The 21,327-nt window shown below is 45.4% G+C and overlaps 1 protein-coding gene across 4 annotated transcripts; it reads right to left on the bottom strand.

Annotated features, from left to right (window-relative positions):
• Positions 1-1,091: 1,091 nt before the first annotated feature.
• Positions 1,092-20,781, bottom strand: LOC114790290 (TSC22 domain family protein 1). Of its 4 annotated transcripts, none has more exons than XM_028980229.1 (3): positions 17,898-20,781; positions 3,327-3,378; positions 1,092-2,714 (listed from the first exon to the last, which is right to left on the bottom strand). In XM_028980229.1, the coding sequence occupies exons 1-3, from the start codon at positions 20,024-20,026 to the stop codon at positions 2,445-2,447; spliced, it is 2,451 nt and encodes an 816-aa protein (XP_028836062.1). In that variant the 5' UTR covers positions 20,027-20,781; the 3' UTR covers positions 1,092-2,444. The 4 variants fall into 4 exon arrangements, with proteins under 4 accessions (XP_028836062.1, XP_028836064.1, XP_028836063.1 ...); XM_028980231.1 differs by lacking the exon at positions 17,898-20,781 and adding an exon at positions 6,685-7,050; XM_028980230.1 differs by lacking the exon at positions 17,898-20,781 and adding an exon at positions 3,779-4,278.
• Between the last annotated feature and the right edge of the window lie 546 nt (positions 20,782-21,327).

The raw sequence follows: 21,327 nt of genomic DNA, 5'->3' as shown, positions 1-21,327 counted from the left end.
AAGTGAAAGCCTGCCTATATCTACATCCATACATTTGTCAGGAAGGCTGCAGCTGTTGGAGCCGTCTGCAGATGGATGTGAGCATAAAGGGTCTATCCCATTGAAAGAATTTGAAAGATGGCATTCCAGTTCAGCATGCAACACATTTTTAACACCCGGAACCTGAGTCTGTGTAAGATCTGAGAAATATAAAATGTGTAAATAAGAATATTACAGAGGATCGTGTAGTGCAGCGTTTCCCAATCCTGGTCCTGGAGGAACATCTGCCGAAGTCTTCGCTCCAGCCCAGCCATAATTAGGCTCAGGTGTTACTTAATGGCCTAATAACGAGTGGGGAAGATTGTGAAGATATGTGGGTTGGAACAAGAACTTTCCTCTCAGATGTTCCTCCAGGACCAGGGTTGGGGAAACACTGGTTTAGTGGCGTGTGTATAATGCTCAGCGTGTCTTCTGAATATTTACCAATGCAGTGTGTAGGGAGCGATAAGGGGGGAGGGGTTATCAAAAGCGCAGACGGTCATGTGTCTGTCTCTCTGATGTCAGACCCGTTGTTTGAGTGAAACATGCAGTCTTTGAAGTTCAGTGCATTCAAACAATCCTTCCTTAGTAAAATATTTGCATTGAAAGACATTTGCTCACAAAAACATTGGTATAAAAAGACACGGAGACAAGCTTAACACATCACATCTTCGCCCAGCAGAGGCTGAAAAGTGAAGCTCCAGATGAGACTGGTTTTATTATGAGACATCAGTTGTCTGGCCCAGCCATCTTGGCTCAGACAGATCAACTGTGAGATGGAAAGAGGAGGGTGGGGTGCGGCGTGGGGCAAATAAACAGGACTATTACAGTGGTTGTCTCCATTTAGCAATTAGAAGGTATGCCTTCTAATGCACTCGAGACAAACACACAAGATGGAGATTTTTTTTTTTTTTTTTTTTTTTTAAGGACTGGGACGTCCAGGCGTCTCTAAACTATTTCTCCACTAAAATAGAGAAAGAGTAGATTCGTAACGTACTGTATATACTGCCGTATAAAAGTGCTGTACCTAGACTAACCGGGGGAAAAAAAAAAAAAAAAACTCAAAACGTGCATTTGAAGTCATTTTTCATTTTATTAAAGTCGAGGTGCAACTGTTTAGTGCAATTGTTTTACATCACATTTCTCATGTGTGTTTTCTGGGGAGGAAACATGCACAAAATATTGGGAGGTCTGACAAGATGCAGAATCACTTTCTGATGTGTGTACAGCATTGGGTGGGCAGGGGTTAACAGTTCTGAAGTACATCTGGGGTGCAAAGCTGTAAGGCAGTAGATTCTCCAATGCAGCACTGATTGCTATGCATAACTTAAGTGACCAATTGCATTAATGAACACTGAGCCAGTGGAAATGGAAATAGTGTTTTCTGAAGTCAGTGAAAAGTCTGTTTGTGCGCTGTTCCAGATTCATTGTCTTCTTGTGCTCAGCCTGCTTAAAAACAATCAGCACATCCTGGCCTCTACCCCTCCTATTTACTAACTTGTAGAACCATGTACAATAATTATTATAATAATAATAATAATACAGACATTTTTCAACAAATCTCACTACCCAACAAGTTAACATCCCACCCTGTCCCACCCGAAAAGAGTCCATATCCATATATTTAAATCAGTCTATCCCTGCCTATGAAGGTACAAGTGTCTCAGTTTACAGGGAAAGATGATATCCAAATATGAACTATACAGACTCCTTCCAGTCCAGGATAAACACAGATAGTGTCTAAGATGAGTCTGAAAAAATGAGTTAACTACACTTCTCAACCTGGGAACAGAACCCCAGTCCAGTTGGTTGCAAACACACATGGTGGTCCTTACTTTTTCGTTTTGTTTTTTTTACCTTTCTTCCTTTACAACAAAGTGCTTGTTCTTTTAACACAGCTAGGAGAAAATTATTTAAAAAAAAACACTATAAAAATTAAGAGAACATGGCAACAACAGCACATTTTTTCCAGAGTCACATTTGAAACCCAACACTGTCTGAGGAAAAGAAAAAAAACAGTCTGCATGTGTGTGGGCTCTGATTCTCGAGGCCCGGGTTCGCCATGAGATCCTTCTGCCCACTTTCACACTCAGCGGCTCCGGGTTCAGGCCAGTTCCAGTCAACTTGCCACTTCTGATTGTCAGAGGCTGATACAAGTCCTGACAATAGAGCACTGATGTGAAAGTGATGATGTTGCTGATGCTTAAGTACGTGCAAAAAATGATGAAAACAGAAGGGGGGTGGGGGGGTCCAAACATCTTGTTTGCTTCTTGATTTCATGACCGGTAATCCCTCAGCAAATCTGGCATACTTCCATTCTGTAGGACGAGTCTTTTCACAGTAGAGGTGTGTTTTCCATTCTCTTCACCACGCTACACTCTCCTCCTCCTCAACCACCTCCTGCTATCACAGACACAGAGCTGGATTTAGGAAGCAGGGCCCGTGCCCTGGGTAGGGGGGAGGGTCTGGGATGGGGGCGGTGCCTGGCCCATGATGCCAGGCTGCGTGCCTGAGGTGGGCGAGCCGGTCTGCACCTGGGCCTGAAACTGGGCGAGCTGTTCCGGGCTGGCCAGGTTCTTCAGCAGGTTATTTTCCTGCTCCAGCTGCGAGTTTCGCTCAATCAGCTCCTTGATCTGCTCCTTGAGGACCTCCACCTCCTCCCGCACCGCATACATAAGGTGGCTCTTCACCAGGTCCTGAGACAAAGAGGGGGGGAGCAGTCAGTAACCAAGAGCACAAAGCTACTGTACCCGCTAAGCTACACACCACAAAAGCGCCAAATAAGAACAAAATGTTCCTGCTTTCGGGGGGCGGAGTTATTTATGCCGGCGTCTGTAGCGCGCACTTTGCCTAGCAACCGCTCTGGACAGCTCCGAGAATACAAATAATAAAAAAATGATAACACAATAAATTAGACTTAAAATCAGCCGAACTATCGCTGCGCCGCCGGTGCTACCGGGCGAGGGGGGGCTTAAAAACGCGCGAAAACCCGAACTACTGTGAGAGAGTTCGAGAACAGCGGAACTGGGAGCGAAACCGAAAGGCGCGCGTAGCGCCGGCGTTTTCCAGAAAATCACGTGCATCTCGCCAAAACGAAGGGACGTCGGAGTCGGCCGGAGGGCGAACTGGGCCCGGTCCGCCGAACCACAAGCAGGGAGGCTTCTTTTGTCTGGAGCCTGGCGTCATTACGTAACTCACGCACGGCCGCGCATCAAGCGGAGAAACGAGAACAAAAACACACCCGACGCGTTGACGACCGAACAAGACGAAACGCTGTAAAACGTGTCGATTGAAGGACGTTTACTTACCATGGCTTGTTCTATTTTATTGTCTATGGCCACAACACTGGCACCCGACGAGCTGTGGAGAGAAGGAAAGAATCGTCAGTCAAGGGATCATCTGAAAAGGCGAAAAAACGGCGACGCTGCGTCAGTTCATTCATTCAAAAAAAGCAACAAAAAAACGAAGCTTTATTTTCAAACGAACCAGACGAAACGCGTCCGGCGTGACGTCGCATAACCGGACCGCGTCGGCTCCGCGATTCACGGTCGGTCGGGTGGATTAACAGACGCGCCCGATCCTGCGCAGGCTCCACGAGAACACATCTCGAGTGGAACCGGGGAGGGGGGTTGGCGAGCGGAAGGAGTCGGGTTTGGCGGCTGATGGTGGTGATGGGGAGCCAGACCAGGCACACGGTCCAGTCGGCGTCACTCGCTCACTCACTCACTCACACAGTACAGCGGGGCGTGCAAATATTTACCTATTGTCAAGTCTAACGTGTGCAGCGTTGTCGGTGCCCAGAACGGACGACAGAAACGACACAGAAAAGTCCCGCAGCTGGCAAACACCAAGGTCCATCGCCACCGTGCAGCCCGGGGAGTTCATTCTACTTCGCCCATGGGTACGGCCGTGCCGCTGGTGGACAAAAGCAGTGCTCGGTAGCGCAGGAGAGGGGAAAATATCACATTTTCTTAAAAAGGGGGGTGATCCAGCCTGCGCGCCCCTGTTTCAGAATAACACCGGGGTGCAGGGGAGACCATAGGCACCGACACAAAGGCAGTCCAAGCGCAGAATGCCCCGATGAGGCGGAGAGCTGCAGGATTCCGTGCCCTGCCGTAATGTATTCAGGCACAACAGCGCTGCGAGAGACGCCATTGGACGGGACTGCAGTCATTGGATTAATATATGTGGCCACGCCCCCACCTGCGACGTTCAAGTCACACCCCAAAGCCCGCAAAACAGGCCAGGACGCACTACACGCAAAGCCGCGGAGAGCACCGAGCAGCGGAGTTACCGCGACCACGTGACTCTCCCATCGCAATGTCTGTTGCGTTAATGGACGTGTTTATCAGGTGCAGGGGCACAGGGAGGAGGCCGGAACTGACTGAAGACGCCATCTGTCGGTACTAAATGCCCCTGCAATTCTATGCCTACAACACAATACTGAAATGTAATTGTTATTATTTTAAAACGTCCAAACACATTTGCTCAAACATGGCAACATTCTGGCTAGAAAAAAAATGCACCACAGAGTCTTATATATTCATATATATTCATCAGGGCATAATACATCAGGGCATACTACCACAACAAAACAATATGGGTCAAACTTACGGATTACATACGCTTCAGATCACACAGGGACACAATGTACTCTCCAGAGCTGTAGCATGATTGCTTTACATGCATAATCTACAAATTAACAATACACAAAAGGTGAATAATGGGTAACGGGTAATAACAAAGTTAGATTCAAGTACTTTGCCTAGTTTGCTTTGATGAAAAAAAAACCCTCAAATGTCTCGCCTGAGGAATATATATACGATCGCATTTTAGGGAAGGGATTTTTGCACTCCCAGTGCCAATATTGTACCAATATTACACAGAATTGAGTCCAGAATGACAACTATTGGCCCCTATTGTAAGATGTGAATTCTCATTACTGGTGCACATTTCTGAAGGAAATGACTCACTAAAATCACACAACAATACATTTATTTGAAATGGGGCAAAATGAAAAAGCTGCTCTCTTTAATCATCTTCCCATTTCAGATTATGAGTATAGGGTGGCTAAAGGTTTAGCTTCAATCAAAACCATTACAGAGACAATAAACACCATCAGGACTGATGTAATCAAGAACTGATTAAATCAATCAAATGGGCACTTCACAGGGACTACCATCCGAGAGTGGATACAAAACCGTAAACCCTGAACTCTGAGGAAGCTCTACGGTGAAAGGACAATCCTGTTAACTGTAGGAAGCTACGGTCAACGGTGTTGCCTGTAGGTTATAATGATCAACAAACCAAAACCAATTCAACTGTTGTTACATCCAACAAAACATCAGGGTTATTTTGTAGGACTCGTTTCAACCAATGCAAGCCTGGATGAAACCACATTTGGCCTGTGGAGAGTCCTCCATGTGAAATAAGTCATATTGCGCTCAGTTTGCAAATTGCCTTCTCTTATCAAGCTGATGTTTCAACACAAACGCAGTGTGGTTTAAGTGAAGTGATTGTCACATGTGATACACAGCAGCACAGCACACGGTGCACACAGTGAAATTTGTCCACTGCATTTAACCCATCACCCTGAGTGAGCAGCGGGCAGCCATGACAGGCACCCGGGGAGCAGTGTGTGGGGACGGTGCTTTGCTCAGTGGCACCTCGGCAGATCGGGATTCGAACCGGCAACCTTCTGATAATGGGGCCGCTTCCTTAACTGCTAGGCCACCACTGCCCCCAAAGACACGATTCTAGACACAATTTAAAATTTGACTCTAAAAGGCTTACCAATACTTGTTATTGCTCTTAATTCAAGTGGAGTGATTCTATTACATCATGACCCTATTAACACCAGGGTGACAAGTAGCTGAAGGAGGACATCTTGCAACCTTCTGGAAAAAAACAACCTGGAAGGAGTCTGATAAAACGATCAGCAATCCATTTTATGTGGGGAACATGAACTATCCAGAACTTCAGGAGACATTTGAATTTCTCGTCCACTATATCGGCCATCGAAACGCTTGAATTAAAGTGCTATTTGTGGTCAGTAGCAGACGCATTTAGACGTGTCTGTAGCAGAGATGGTGTTTGTGATGTCCACTGTGTTCAGTAAGCATTACCAGACGACAGCAACATGACCAGCATCTTAAAACATCCAAACATTTGTTAGTTTTCTTTCGCTGCTTGAGAGAACTCACTTAAAGAAACTGTGATTTATTTCATTCCACAACTGAGAACAAGCGTTTGCCCCTCAAACATGTTATTTTGCTATGGCTACTAGGAAAAGGTTCTGATTTGAAACCTTAAATTCACAAAGTATTTTAAGTTTACAAGGTCAAATGTTCTATCCGCGCTAAGTCCTCCTATGTGACTTATGGGTCACATGAGAACACTGTGTTCCACACAGATTTCAAGTCATGTGACCATTCCCTACGCCCAGTGCCATACCCCAACACCATGCAAAACAAAAACAAAGCAGCATCATGCAAAACTGCCAAATACAACCAACGCCATACGGACAAAGCGTTTCTGCTTGATAGAAACCAGCAAATAGTTTCCTTGACCGGAGGCACCAGAACGACTCAAATATGCACGATGGACATGCTACACATTTCACCCAAAGGACCCTGCAACGGTTCAGTCCCATGTAGTATATTTTACCTCAGGTGCTGCTCCAGCTCCCAGAAAAGCAGCTCGAGCTCAACCCCATCCTGGACTTTGGCTTCTACCAGTCCCTGGTCTCTCATTGGGGTCTTGGTAAAAAGTTCCTTCACAACGCAGAGGCCAAAAACAAGACCCCTCTAAATCCACCCGGGGGTCCAGTGGTGAATGTGGTCTGAACCCAGTTCACCGGTTCTTTTCATTCACAAAAAAGGGGAAAGAGGAGGAGGGATTAAAAAAAAAATATATATCTGAGTAACATCCTGGGGTCACAGCCTGTGTGCGTGTTTGTGCTCTTTGTAAGCTCGTCACACACCGATGGCTGAACAAGAGGTTGAGATGTGAAGCCAAAGCCTTGATGTCACGGTCTGTGCCGATCACGTGACAACATCCCACCTTCTCCACCCCATCGTTAGGTTACATAAACATTTGGCAGAGATTAAAGCATTCGGCCAATAGGGAGCTCAGATGTTAACCACACACCCTGCATGGCAACACCCTCTCTCTGCCTGTCTCCGCCTCAAAATCCTACTCAGAATTAAAAAATTAAAGCAAGGGTGTGGACATTCTAACGTTATTTGGCTGTAAATTTACATTTGATAGGGTGCAATTTCACACTCATTATATTCCAACTCTATTCATGCAAAGGAATAAACGACTGTTTCCCTTTCATCTGCTTTCTCTCGGACCGACTCCCCGTTTCCGCTCTTCCTCTTGCAGATTTTCTGCTCGTGCTCTATAGGTCTGCCTGCCCTGTCACTTCTCATCAGGATACGCCAACACACGGCAAGGACACACACCCAGTAACGGCAGCCCACACGTGTGCACTCACATGCTTGGGTAGCCGCATTCAGGCCAACAGAATGAGCATTTTCTGATTCTGGTCTACTAACAATGCAGACGTACGCTACGTTGCATACAAATACAAATATGCATACAAATATGAAAGTAAGCAGTGGGCAAATGCCGTAGGCAGTTCAAAGCCCCACACATTAATAAATGTTAAGCAAAAACAGTATTATTTCTTGGTTGTCCCACAATTGAAAAACAGATATTTATTTCTGGTTTAGCTTCCCAATACTTAATAAACAATCCAGCCTTTCATGCGCAAATGTGACCATAAACATAAATGCTAAATTTATATTTTGGGAAAATTAATTTGAAATTCGGTCACTCATAACCAAAGTAGTATGACGTGGTGTAGTGAGACTTTATAGATGAACAGTTTAATGACTGGGTCTAGAGACAAGAGAGGTGGGGCTTGTCTGGCTACTAATTTGGGTGTGGGGGTTTTAAGAGGGGTCACATGTATACATGGATGGCTAGGTCCAGGCAGGGGGTGACCTAAAAATTAGGCTGGTGTAATTTTTTCCCCCTCTGTTCCTGATGCTGGTCAAAGACGTAATTTCTCCAAAAGAAGAAACCATAGCAGCAAACTTAAAAACTTTTTTTTTTGTAATGCCAACAAGAGATGCACTGCTAAACAGGTGGTGGCGTGTACGTTGGCAGCTCTAATTACCGGTCAGAGCATTCCACAGACACGGTACACCAGAGAACCTGATTACATCCGTTCCACTCCCTCTGCTCGCTGTCCTATAGAAGTCCAGCCACAGCCAGACATGCACACAGAAGACGCAAATAAATAAAATAAATAAAGTTAAAGCCAATTGGATGTCTGTGGATGAAGGAAGGTTTCATGGTTGGAGATGCTGCACCTTATGTAACACACTAAGCCATGACGGCAGCCTGCCATGGCAGTCACCCCAGAGAGGATGTTTAAGATAAAGATAGACCTAGCCACACACACAGACACACAACGCTACAAATACAACAAAGAAAGAAACGTCCCCTTTTTGAGACTTTTATTCTTGCCACCGAAACAGCTCGATTACATGGGCAGAAAAAGACAGGCAGCCAGCAGGGATAACTGACAGTTGATGCGCAGATTCTGTCCTCATATGAGAACTTTTATTGAATATTACATAAGAGCTTGTGATATTTCTGCAGATGGGACATGATGCAAACACAGCTAATTAATTAAGGATAACGTTCTTAATGTGCTGTATCGTGATTCCGACTCCATCTTCATTGTCCGCATCGTGAGGCAAAAAGCAAGAAAATGGCGGCACTCATCACAACAACAGAACCTCTGCCCCGACCCCACCCCTTATACAGCATCCATTACGCAACCCAGCAAGAAGTAGTTTCCTTGTCAGGGCAGGGGGCACTGGGCGCAAGTAATGAGACATGAAACCTGCGTGCGAAAAGCGTTACGGGAGAAACAGCGAAGGGACGTGCAAAGTGATGACAAAGTTGGGAGGGGAGAAAATCGGAAGACAAAAAGGAAGGCAAGGCAAGTTTTCAGTTTTAAAAAAATGGCTGATGCACAACGGTTGCTCTGCACTCTTGTGGCTTAAAATATTTAATACGAACTAGCAGAGCGACTGTCCTAAACACATTCTGCTCTAATAAACTGCATCTCTACTGGATGCCTACCCAGGACACCCCCTGCCCATATAAAAAAGGAGAATGCAACAGAGAACAGAGAAACTTTTTTAATGAAAAAAAGAGGTCAGGGTTACGTAAACTGGGAGGGGATCTGACAGCCGCCATTTATGTTGCCGTCTGTGTTCACTACAGAGTGAGAGACTGATGAATAGCAACACACTTTCACACATGCTGGATTGAATGTGTGTGTGTGTGTGTTCGGGGGTGGTGGGTGGTGGTATACCCTGATCTGGACAACAAGCGCATATAATGGAGATTCACTCATGTCTGAGGTCGAGTTGTCATGGCGACAGCACCTACCTGAGTGCCGTAAACGGTGTAGATCTTATTGTGTGTTCTGTTTGTCACTGAGCAGTTAAGATAACAGCAGGTGGTTCAGTTCAATGATGGGTGGGGCTTTGGGTGGGGAGTGGGGGGGATAATCACCTCCGTCTGCTGCTTTTTTTTTCTTGCAAATGTGCACCTTCTTAAACTGGCCATCCTTCCTTTCCTGCTTTATGTTAGTTCCTCTCACCAATCTGCATGGAAACGTTTATGAAACATTCTCCAGGTTTTACGTGTTCTCCATATCGGACTGACACGCGCTGTAAACATATAGGCTGAAAAACCTTTACCTTTAAATGACCTCATGACATGTCGCCTATGTACCATGCGCTGTGCGACTGCTGCTGTGTACGTTGGGCTAACAATGCTCAGTGAGTATTAGCTCTGGCTTCTCCACATGATGATGAACTGGACTGGTCGCCATGACAGCAGGAGCCGATTGGCCACTGTTGTTTGCGCACAGTGTTGCATAACAAAAGCCACCGTATGGCTCAGACACTGGTTACAGTTTGTGTGTGTGTACACATATACACCCCACACATTCACATCCACACCCCTAAACCCCCCAGTGTTTGTATGCGTATATCAGTGTCTTCACACTCCCACAAGCAAAACAAGCAAGTTAAAAGCAGCCAAATAAAAAAAAACCTTTATACTCAATTATACAATAAAAAAGTGCAACTCTGCCCACACGCTATATAAGAGCATATGGACCATAAGAAGTGTGAATGAGTGGGCAGGGTTTTCGGAGGGGGCTAGGACACTGGGGGATTACACGCCTGCAGTGGTATTTTGTAGGACATTGAGGGCTGGAACATGAGTAGGATGAGGAGGGCAGATTTTTTTATATTTAAAGCAGTCAGAATTGTATATGTCTGGAAATTTGGTGCATGACAGCTGTTTGTACATGTTTAATGGAGATCTATGGAGGGGGTGAAAAAAAAAAAACAAAAAAAAAACATAAAATTTGCACGTTAAAATGTAGAGAAGCCATATCCCTGATTTGGGATTACACCAGTCAGATTATTACCACACTCCCCCAGTAGATAAGGGGGTAAGATAAGACTCTAGAGGCCAAGAGCACCACTGCAATTCATTGCAGAACCTGTTCATGCAACAAAAGTCACACTCTGGACAGTGGTAGATGCAGGCTGATGAATAATAAGCTAATTTAATTTACACTTTACATGCTAGAGGATGAGAAAAGTATGTTATCAATCAATTTTAAATGTACACAGCGCTTTTTGTGCCCTAAACACCATGATCATCTTATTACTGTTATCATGTTTCTCTTGATTTCTGATACCCTTAATATGCAGAGCACGGGAAACAGGACAGATGGTAAAGACAGATGGTATTTCTACATATGATGAACGGGATAATTTATATAATATTGCTTACTTAAGACCAAATATACCTCCATAACCAATTAATTGGTGTAAAACACACGAGCATACTGCTCATTTTAAAAAATAGAAAAAGGAAGCCAAATTTCTCTCTTTTAAATACCTTTTAAAAGTTACTTTCATCATTAAGACCCTTTATTGGAGTCATTTCTGAATGGCCACAGTTTCCCTGCAGACACTGTAATGGCCTGATGCTCTTCTAAAAAAAAAAAAAAAAAAAAAAAAAAAAAAAAAAAAAAAAAAACAGTACTAATTGTATTTTACCATAAGTAATATATTATTATTTGATAGAATAATTTTCGACATTTTTGTTATTTTTTTAGCCTGTGTCAATGTGACTCATGTCAATAAACCAGAACTGATCACTTCATCGATGGTAACTTGAAAGCACGTTGTAAATCGCTCTGGATAAAGGCGTCTGCCAAATGTAAATGTAATGTTACTTGTACAACAGCAAGCCACTAGGTGGCAACTACGATATTTTCAATTTCTTATTTGCATGATTTGGAGAGAAAAAAACTGAGATCAATATTGCAATATGACAAGTGGCACTTTCTTGTGATCATTTTTTTTTTTATTGAATAATTACAAAATCTTTACATCACTGCAAATTTTTTCAATACTGCATAATAAATATTTTTTAAAAAATATATACATTTTAAGAACTATGTACTACATATAGTAGTAAATAGGAACTGCTGGATATAAATAATTTTAGGGTTTTAGGTGCTAATACAAATTTTGATTTTTTTGTTGCATTTTCAACTACAAGTTCAGCCTGACTCCATATCTGTTCCCACCTGGGCTGCCGTTGTGACGAGAGAATTACATTTTAAATTATCGCTTCAGTCCATGTATTTATAATATAAAGTGCATCATTTTGTGTTCATGTAAACTAGGGCTGCATGATTTGGGGAAAAAGACATATTGCGATTATTGAGATTAATATTGCGATATGCGATTGCGATATGATAAAGGACACTTGCTTGTATATCAATGAAAAGTCGCATACAAATTACTAATAGTGAAATGTTTAATTTCAATGTGAAACATACAAACTACTTATAACAACCTGAAATGCCCAGTGCTTTCAAAATACAATATTCTACAAAATTAAATAAATCACAAAACACTTTTACATTACTGTCGAACGACAAACCCTGGTAAGGCTAAACAACTGTTTTGATTATATTTGGCCATTATAAAATCCCGTATTATAGTTCTTACGTTTAACCAAAACGTTGTTTGGAGGCTGACTTGAACACAGGGATGCATAGCTTTGCTAGTTTAGCTAAGGTTAAGATTTGTAAACTGAGGTGAATTTCTTTAGGAAACCTTTAAAGTTTGAGAAAAGTTAACTAAACAGCTAAGAACAGTCTAAATAGTTAATGCCTACGTTTAGCCAAAAGGTTGTTTGGAGGCTGACTTGAACACAGGAATGCATAGCTTCGCTAGCTTAGCCTAGCTAACATTAAGACTTATAAAATGGCCAAACATTCAAAACTATTGTCCAGCCTTACCTATGAAATGTAATCCCCCGGGATCTGGTTTGGAGCGTATAGCGGTTTGTACAGCCCCAAGCAGCACAAGAGTGAGGCATTTTTCATGCCACAGCAGAGCCTATCCCAATATGGCGGCGACGTTGACGTACGATGCAGCTAGTCATGCGGCGTCTACCCATATGTCTCAGAATCGAAAGTCATGTGACCAAACACGTCACATCCAACTGAAGTGAGACTTCAGTCAGCTCGCAAACTTTGAGAGAATGGATCGGATATGTTGCCGATCCAATCCATGTACTAATCATTTAAATCGCAGCTTTTTGCATTCATGTAATCGCATAGACTGACATCGCGCAGCACTAACGTAAACACACAAAAAAATTGGGGAAGTGGTGGCCTAGCGGTTAAGGAAGTGGCCCTGTAATCAGAAGGTTGCCGTTTCAAATCCTGATCCGCCAAGGTGCCACTGAGCAAAGCACCGTCCCCCCACACTGCTCCCCGGGTGCCTGTCATGGCTGCCCACTGCTCACCAAGGGTGGTGGTTAAAAGCAGAGGAGACATTTCGTTGAGTCACCATGGGCTTTGCTGCAGTGTATCACAATGACACTTTGGTTTCATACAATCATACATTGCGATTGCGTGGTGCGCAGCACGCAGTGACTGGTGGATTGCTTGTTTAATTTGATTTAGAAGAAAAAAATATATGTAATTTTTCCTCCTCACTATCCCTGATTCAATAATATCAGGAGAACACGTCTGCTGGCGGGTGCAAAATTTAACAGTCTAGCTCTGAGGTGCTAATTCCATACACAAAAATGTGAAAATAAGAAATTTTCAAAAATCCAATTCAAGACATTTTAAGGATCTGTGGAAACCCGGTTCATCGAACTCTGTTACTGATGTGAGTTGTGTAGAGCACAGCACAGAGTTGGTGGCATCCATTCTAAATGTCCTCCCTGCCAGGCTACTACCCTTCACCACTGCACCAAGTCAGGCTCGTGCTCTCAGACACAAGGTCACCTGGCAAGTCTGCTGCCTGTGCAAAAACCAGACACTCTGCAGGAACAGGAACTGAGAGGAAGAGCAAGCCAGAGCAGAACTGGGACCTTTAAAATGCATCTAACTAACACACACACACAGAACAATGTATTACATTCAACATAAAAAAATAAAATCAACATATATGCCAACCATTAGCAAACAGAAGGAAAGCAGCAGTTGCCACGCATAAGTGGGACAAAGGATAAGCTGCCCTACAGCCAGCAGAGCATCAGCAAGAACCAGAGATTTTCCTGAAGCCTAAACCTGTGCTGCCCTCTGGTGGACACTTATGGGTTGCAGCACAACCCATAAAAGCACTCAAAAGAAATGTGTCCAAATGTGTATAATGTGTCAAACAAGCACAACCTTAGTAACAGTTTAAAAAAAAGTGCATGTGAGTGAAATGGCTAATCCTAAAAGCTCTCAAAAGTAGCAGAGGCATGCATACTGATATATTTATTAAATACACATATGTACAAAAAAAAATCCTATACAACATTTTTCAACACTTCACTGAGTGATGTTTGATGACAGATGCCTTGTCTCGATTTTCATATAATTTACCAAGGGACGCAGGCTGCAAGCATTTTGGTTTAAACACTAGATGGCGAGATATCAACAGTGTATGAAGCTACCCTGCAGACATTTCCATTGTCCCAATTTCTTATCTATGCAGGTCTACAACGTCCTTCTGCTCACCTGTATGAGCTAAAATCAGAAAGAGGCTGTTCCACATAGCACACCAACGTAGCTGCAAAAAAAGCCATCTATAATTCAGGAGTAATCCATTAAAAGATGGAAGAGATGCCACGTGGCTGGCAATTTAAAAGCACTGGAGGATGGTAACAGCAAGAAAATGAATGGTGCCATGCCTGCCTTCTCTAATGTGCACTTCACTCTTGACCAAATAAACTAGAAAGGATACAAGCATCAACACTGAGTTTGATCTCTGGGTATTTTGTTAATAAATGGTCATTTAGAAAGGACATCACTAGATATGTATCCAAATAAGTAAAACTGGGATAAGGGGGTCATTCGCAGAATATCACAAGTACACAATGTTATATTACATACAGATATAAGGAACACAAGCACCTGCTTGCCCTGTGAAATTGATCCATCATGCCTCACGTACACCACTAAATGCATGACATACACATGCCACTCTGGTGACAAAAGAAAAGACATTTGGGAGTTATGGCTTCAGTCAGAAACCAATAACCACATCCTGCCAAAGCCAATTTAACAGGCCAATTAATGCCTGAAGACCCACACTGAGATTTAATAAAGAAGTATAAGGCAGCAAGATAACCAACAGCATTACAATCCTTCCAAAGGACATCATTCGTCATATCAGGTGTCATTTCTGGACCGGTTTACCGAGCAGCTGTTCAGCAGCTGCATCAAATGCTTGTGTTCTTTATTTGATCAAAGCATTAAAACTGTAGCAGCCAAATTCTGTGATGAATGCAGTTTGGTTGCAAATCACTCAGGTGATTCACTTCTACAATTTATTGCATCGAACAATACAACTTTTGTACAAAAAGAGCTGCATAACCCTCATCTTGACAAGTGAGAATCATACAGCTCATAAATAAAACAAACTTCAGTAGCTGCGAACACTAAATCAAGAATGGGTGCGTTCACAAAACAAAAATTGTACATAAAACCATCAATCAGCACCGAGAGGACAACATTCCAAAGACAAACTGGCTGCCGGCAGTGCAGGGGAGGGCTATATAACTTTAACAAAAGGAGTTATTGAGAAGTTCATGGACTCAGTTGTCATTTGGTGGTCTGGTGGTCATGTTTTCCACATTCCTTTTTAAAGGCCACTAACCTCAGCAACACCTTTAGCGTTGCGGAACGAACCAGCATGTGGTCATAGTATATTTATCTGTTATTTCTGGCCATTTCAAGAATATGGCGGTGCACAGTTCTCAGAAAGGAATTCTAAGAGGCATCTCAGAACCACAAAAGGGAAGATATTGAGCATAGAGATGATCCAAAAATAAAAGAGGAGCAGAGAAGAAAAGAGGAACGTGAGAATAGAGTGAGGGGCTGACGGCATAATTGTGACTGTGCCGGAATGTGCCTCCAGCCAGCAGGGTGCTGTGAAAGCCTATCAGACATCACTGAGCATGCTCGCTCCAATCCACCCCCCCCCATTCTGGCCACGTGACCAGCACTGGGGTTTTTCCACTTCATTCTCCAGCAGCACACAGCCAAACATGGCTGCCACCAGTGACCCTGGAATGCCGTCCGGAGGATCTGCGTGTGTTTGCCATGCATTTGTGTCACGTTGAAAAATGAGCCCTAAAAACACCCCTGCCCTAAAAGCTAACAGGGCATGTAAACACACCGCTGCAGTACTTCAAACCTGGTGGCCAGGTTCTCAAGAGTGCATCCACAAATTTAAAGACTTCGAGCAAACCAAACCAAAAGAAAGTGGAAATAAAAGATTGCAGCGATATTAGTGTGGTCGAAAACTGCAGAGAATGTAGTAAATATGATAAATACGAACACGGTTCACTCCTTCATGAAGAAAGAGAAATCCTCTAAAAACACAGTTTGAACATTTCAAGATCTGAATGGTCATAAAAGACCATTTTTTATACAAGTACAGTATTTGTGAATATTGCTGACTGGTGAAAACGTCCTTAAGCTTCTCCCACTGTTTAAGTATATGCTCAGTCTTTCATGGGATTCCTCCTCTATTCACATTTGGCTTGCAAACGTGCAGAAAGTATGTTCAAACTGCTCTTCGTCTCTTCCCCTTTCACCCCTGAATTGAACTTAAGAGGGCAACATTGCGTCCCATTTAAATGCTATGTGAAAGCCATTTGTGCAAAGATAACGGTGGATGTGATAATGGGCATTACAAAGAGTTCTAGAGGGAAGGGGGGATTGTTTGGGTGCCAGGCTCACTGTGATTCAGCGTTTCTACGGCAACAACGAAGCAGCTGCTATCAGCAAGTAGGAGGCAGAGGGAGGGACCAGAGCCGAGTGCTACTGAGTCTGCACCGATTACTGTACCCTTTGTGTGGACCCCTTGTCCCCAGAGACAGAGACAGCCGGACGGATCAATACAGGCCAGTGCAGCCCAAACTGCTTCAGCCGCCACCAGCAGCAGAGGTGGCCTGAGGACACGGCACAGCCACAGTGCCAGGCCACCAAAACACAAACACTGACTGGATGCGGTGGTGGATACCAAAGCAAAACCATCAACTGGTCAGACTGGCCAGCAACGGGCATTTCAGAGCAAGCACTGTGAAAACCAGAATCTTCTGGAGGCCAAAGGCCAACATGACAATTGCCAAGAGAACCATAAGAGTTTATTCCAGCTTAAATACTTCTGTTAAAAAAGGTTTATGAAATAAAATGTATTATTATTTTTTTAATTGAATAAATATCTTTATACCATTATCAGCAACAACTGAGTTCCAGCATGGAATGGCGTCTTCACTAGTCACTTTAAAAGGTTAATTGATTATTGGACAACTGCCCTGGAGTTATCTTAGTATAGCTGAAAAAGCTGCAATAAAACTGGCCTTCAGACAAGTTGAGTATCTGGTGACACTGGTTAATTATTTCTCACTGTCAGTTCATTTTGAAAACCATCTAATTCAAACTAATTTCATTTTTTTTCCTCAGAACACAATGAAACTTCTACGTTTTGGTACTATGTATGTTTCACAGAAGACCTGCATGCATAGCAGGTCTTTCACAATCACTCATATGACCAACAATCACAACGTCATCAGCACATCGGCAACAGATGTCTACAGAGGTGACACACAGGGAGGTGACTCACATTCAGGGTCACTGCTGCTGCTGGGCAAACGAGGTGAGGTGGACACACACACACACACACACACACAGTCCTCAGTTAGAGGTTTACTTAAAAAAAACAAAAAAACAGCCAAGGGCTTTCATTTAAACAGTTCAGATGCTTATTTCTATACGATAAATATACAAAAAAAGAACACCAATATGAATGGTTCTCTTAATGTTCCTGTGATTTGTCAAGAGATCAAAATATTTGTGAGGAAAGACAGAAAGGGGTTCTCCTGGGAGAACGCTGGTTATATTTAGAGCAAGTGGATGGACCAGCAGAGTAGCATATGCTTTCACAGCAGCACAGAGTAGGACAACAGTGCCAAGGAAACAAATACCTAAATAAATAAGAAAGGGGTCAATGCGCAATAGTAAAAACTGTCACTGAATGGAAAAAATGATCAAAGTGGTAATATCTGAATTATCTCCCCATGTTACAGTGTGTGGAATCGCTGATGCATTACCGCTGAGGAAATGCAGCAGTCGAGTGCGATAACGAGGCTGTACGGCATTCCTGCATGGGCAGATTGCATCTGTGTGTATTACAAAGAACGAAAAAAGTAAATCAAAAGTCAATACTGAGCAGTGTTCTTACCTGTCCTCCTCTGTGCCAGCCACATTAGCTAAGGCACTAGCATCCACACCAGCAGGTCCCTCGGCTCCAACCCCCGAACCCGCCTCAGGGGTGCCTTGTCCCTCCACAACAGCCAACCTGGGCAGCGTCAGCAAAGTCTGGTGTGGAAACAGCAGGCGCTGGGCATCCTCCAGTTTTGAGGCAGTCAGTGAGCTCATACCAGCATAGGGAGCTGCTGCAGGGGCAAGCGGAGTCAGCGGCAGACCCATCCCACTGGGGTGACCCGTAAGTCCTGCTGCCTGCAGGGCAGCCCCAGCATGGGCCAGTAAGGGATGCTGCATGATGAGTGCACTCTGGGTTGACACTGCGCTGGCAGCTGGGGTTCCTGCCTGTGGCTTTGCCTCCTGCAGCACCTGGGTGGAGTGCTGCAGAGGCAGCCCAGACGTGCTCCCAGGGACCAGGCCTGTCTGTACAGCTGCAGCCAGGCTCTGGCTGGGTCTCTGTGCGGCAGTCTGAGCCGGATGCCCTGATATCGTTCCTGCCACAGGGGTTCCAATGGGAACTGCACCCATGGGCATCTGGGGCAACTGATGAGTCTGAGACATGGTCTGGACACCCTGCTGGTGCTGTGTAAACTCTGGTGCCTTCATGCCTGCTTGGCTCACACTGCCAGTGGACTGCTGTGCATTGGCGGCACTGGGGTAGCTGGGCTGAGCTTGTCCTGTCTGAGGGTCAGCAGTATAGGGTCTCTGGGCCTGCGGACGAGCCGCTGGAATCTCAGAACCTGGTGCCCCAGTATGGCCAACTGGTTGCAGTTTGGCTGCAGGGGTCATGCTTGCTGTTGGGTGGATTGGTGGCAGCACCCCAGCATCTTGGGGATGGATGAGAGTCTGTGGCGTGATCAGAGGAATGCTTGGCGGGTGAATCTGGGTGGGGATGACTGCAGGAGTAGGGAAGGCCGGGTGGCCGGGTGGCATCACGGACTCACCAACTGTGCTTCCAACAGAGCTGCTGCTAGTGCTTTCACTCTCAGAAGCAGTCGACTGGATGGTGCTCTCCACAGCCCTGGGTGTGGGTTCAACAGCAGTGGGTGCCGCGGTTGGAGGAGGCTCCTTTTCATAGAATTCGGTACACATCCACCGTCCTTTTCGGAACGGCTCGGAGTTGGAGTCCAGCTTGACCACCCTAAACCGTGAGGCTGTGGCTGTGGAAGCAGCAACTGCTGCGGCTGCAGCTGCCGAGGCCTGAACCTGGCTGGCGGCAGCCGGCGTAGGCTGTGATGTAGACGCTACGACGCCGACAGACTGCTGGCTTCCTGTTAGAGGTGCGGAGCTCACACCCATGCTAGCTCCAGGGACCAAGACGGAGGACGGCGGCTGAGTCGGCACCCCTGAAACCGCGCCCTCTATTGCCACAGCTCTGACCGGGATTGGTCGCAGGATTTGATTACCTCCAGCTCCGGATGAAGGGACAGCAGCAATGTTAACAGCAGTGCCAACTGGCACGGCGGCCGGAGCCCTGCCTTGGGTTGCCACAGGAACAGAAGCCACCGACGGGTGAGCGCCATGATCCTGATGAAGTCCATGGTGATGGTGGGGATGTACAGAACCATTCACCATGTACCCAGGCTGGCCAGCCTGAGGGTGAGGGTGATGGTGGTGCACCGGCTCATTGGGTGACGCCACACCGGGTGTCTCCACGCCATGAAGACTATTCAGGGTCTCTTCAGAAGAACTCCTCTCTGGGACACCGTGGTCAGTGGCTCTGGAAACAGACACGTCCAGGATGTCGGACGAGGACAGGTCCTCGGTGTGGGACTCGTCCATGTCGTCGAAACTTTCGGTGTCGTCCGCTATGCTGTTGTTGGCGCTGGCGGAAACCTGAGCCGGCGTGACGCTGGTGATCTGAAATCCGCTCTTCTTCTTCACCTGGGCGCTCTGGAGAGACTGCGCCGGCAGACTCAGGCTCTGCGGGGGATGGTGGTGTGGTCCGGGGGAGGAGCAGCCGGCCGGCGGCGTCTGCTGGTCATCCGTCTGGATAACGCTGCTGCCGGCGCTGCCCGGGTTGCTGCCCCGTCTGCTTATAAAGACCGACGGGTGCGCCATCTTCCTAGCGCCGGGAGACTCTCCGCTGGAGTCCGCGTGATGCATTTTGAACAATAAAATAAGGTCCCTGTCCACCGTTAGCCTGTTGAGCTAACAAACCACAAAGTGACACCCAGCAAATTCCTCTCCCTCGGAGCCACAAACTTCACAGTAACGTTGCGGGCTGTCCAACTTTTCCAACCACTGGCGGCCTTTTAATTATTTCCTCCTGAGATAGTTCGTGGACATGAGTCAACGTGAACGCACAAAGCAAAAGAGCCACGGAGCCTGAAAAAGAGCCACTGAAATCAAGGCTCCGCGGAACGCGAATGCTAACGAACTAGCTAACTGTTTAGCTAATGTTATAATTCTTCCCGAGCTTAGCTGACAAGTAACATTTACACGCGCGGAACGTGCGCACTTCAACTTCAAACCGCAATTCGGCGCCTCTGCGCGAAAAACACGCTCATTCTAAGCAGATTAATAAACACGCGGACTTGGAGGAAGAAATAGGACTGGGTCCTGGCGTTCCACCGGCAGCGAATCCAATATAAACACTGGTGTCATACGACATCACCTCCATCACTGCCAGACGCTGAGTCGCATATTTGAGGTGAAAAGATGTCCTGTTAACCTCGAAACAAATAATCCGACACTGGCATCAAAATCCTCTTCGGCGGGCGTCTCCCGTCTCAGCGGCGGTCAATAAACCGGGCACCGGTCCGTCATTGTTTTAGTCAAGCGTTTGCTGTCTCATCCCTCTCTGGTGTGATCCCTAACAGAGCCATACTTGAATGCAGCTAGCAGCTGTGCTCGCTAAACTGCTAGCTGGCCGCTGCTCTCCTTGTGACGTCAAAAGAGGGCGGCAACGTCCGAGGGCGGACCAACTGCGCATGCGTGAGGCTGGAACAGTGGCGGGCGGGCGGGCGCGATCCTTCCCGGAGTGGTGCCGAAAACAGACGAAGAGCCGTGCCCGTCACACTGTATTTCTTAACTCTTACATTTAAAGCACTAAGCGGACAATCACGTTCCATCCTAATTTCTCACGGTCCTGAAAAGTTGTTTTCCATTTTGCCTTTATTAGTGTCAGGTGAGGATACTTGCCTGGCCAGCCAGAAGAATATTAACTTTAAATTCAATTAACAGCAGTCATGAAATGAAATTCAGATGACCCAAACAGAATATATCTGCAGTTGTTCAGCTGCTTTATTAGACCGTATTAGAAATAATAATGGTGTAGTTTGCAGTTGGGTTCATTACATAAATCGAATGAAGCAGATACAAGCCAAAAGGGAGGGGAAAGCATTACGCATCCAAAAACCTGTTCTCTCCCACCCCTAAGGCACCAAACATTATTAAAAGACGGA

Source organism: Denticeps clupeoides, chromosome 5 (assembly GCF_900700375.1).
Source record: "Denticeps clupeoides chromosome 5, fDenClu1.1, whole genome shotgun sequence".
NCBI classification, from domain to species: Eukaryota; Metazoa; Chordata; class Actinopteri; order Clupeiformes; family Denticipitidae; genus Denticeps; species Denticeps clupeoides.
The sequence above is the reverse complement of the archived record's forward strand: the minus strand, read 5'-3'. Positions and strand labels throughout refer to the sequence as shown.

Bases quoted from the DNA above. Each gene is read 5' to 3' on its own strand.
- LOC114790290 (XM_028980229.1), bottom strand. From the start codon at position 20,026: ATGCATCACGCGGACTCCAGCGGAGAGTCTCCCGGCGCTAGGAAGATG. The intron at 3,379-17,897 runs GTAAGAACACTG...TTCTCTCCACAG, and splicing joins GCTGGCACAGAGGAGGACAG to CTCGTCGGGTGCCAGTGTTG. The intron at 2,715-3,326 runs GTAAGTAAACGT...TCTTTGTCTCAG, and splicing joins ATAAAATAGAACAAGCCATG to GACCTGGTGAAGAGCCACCT.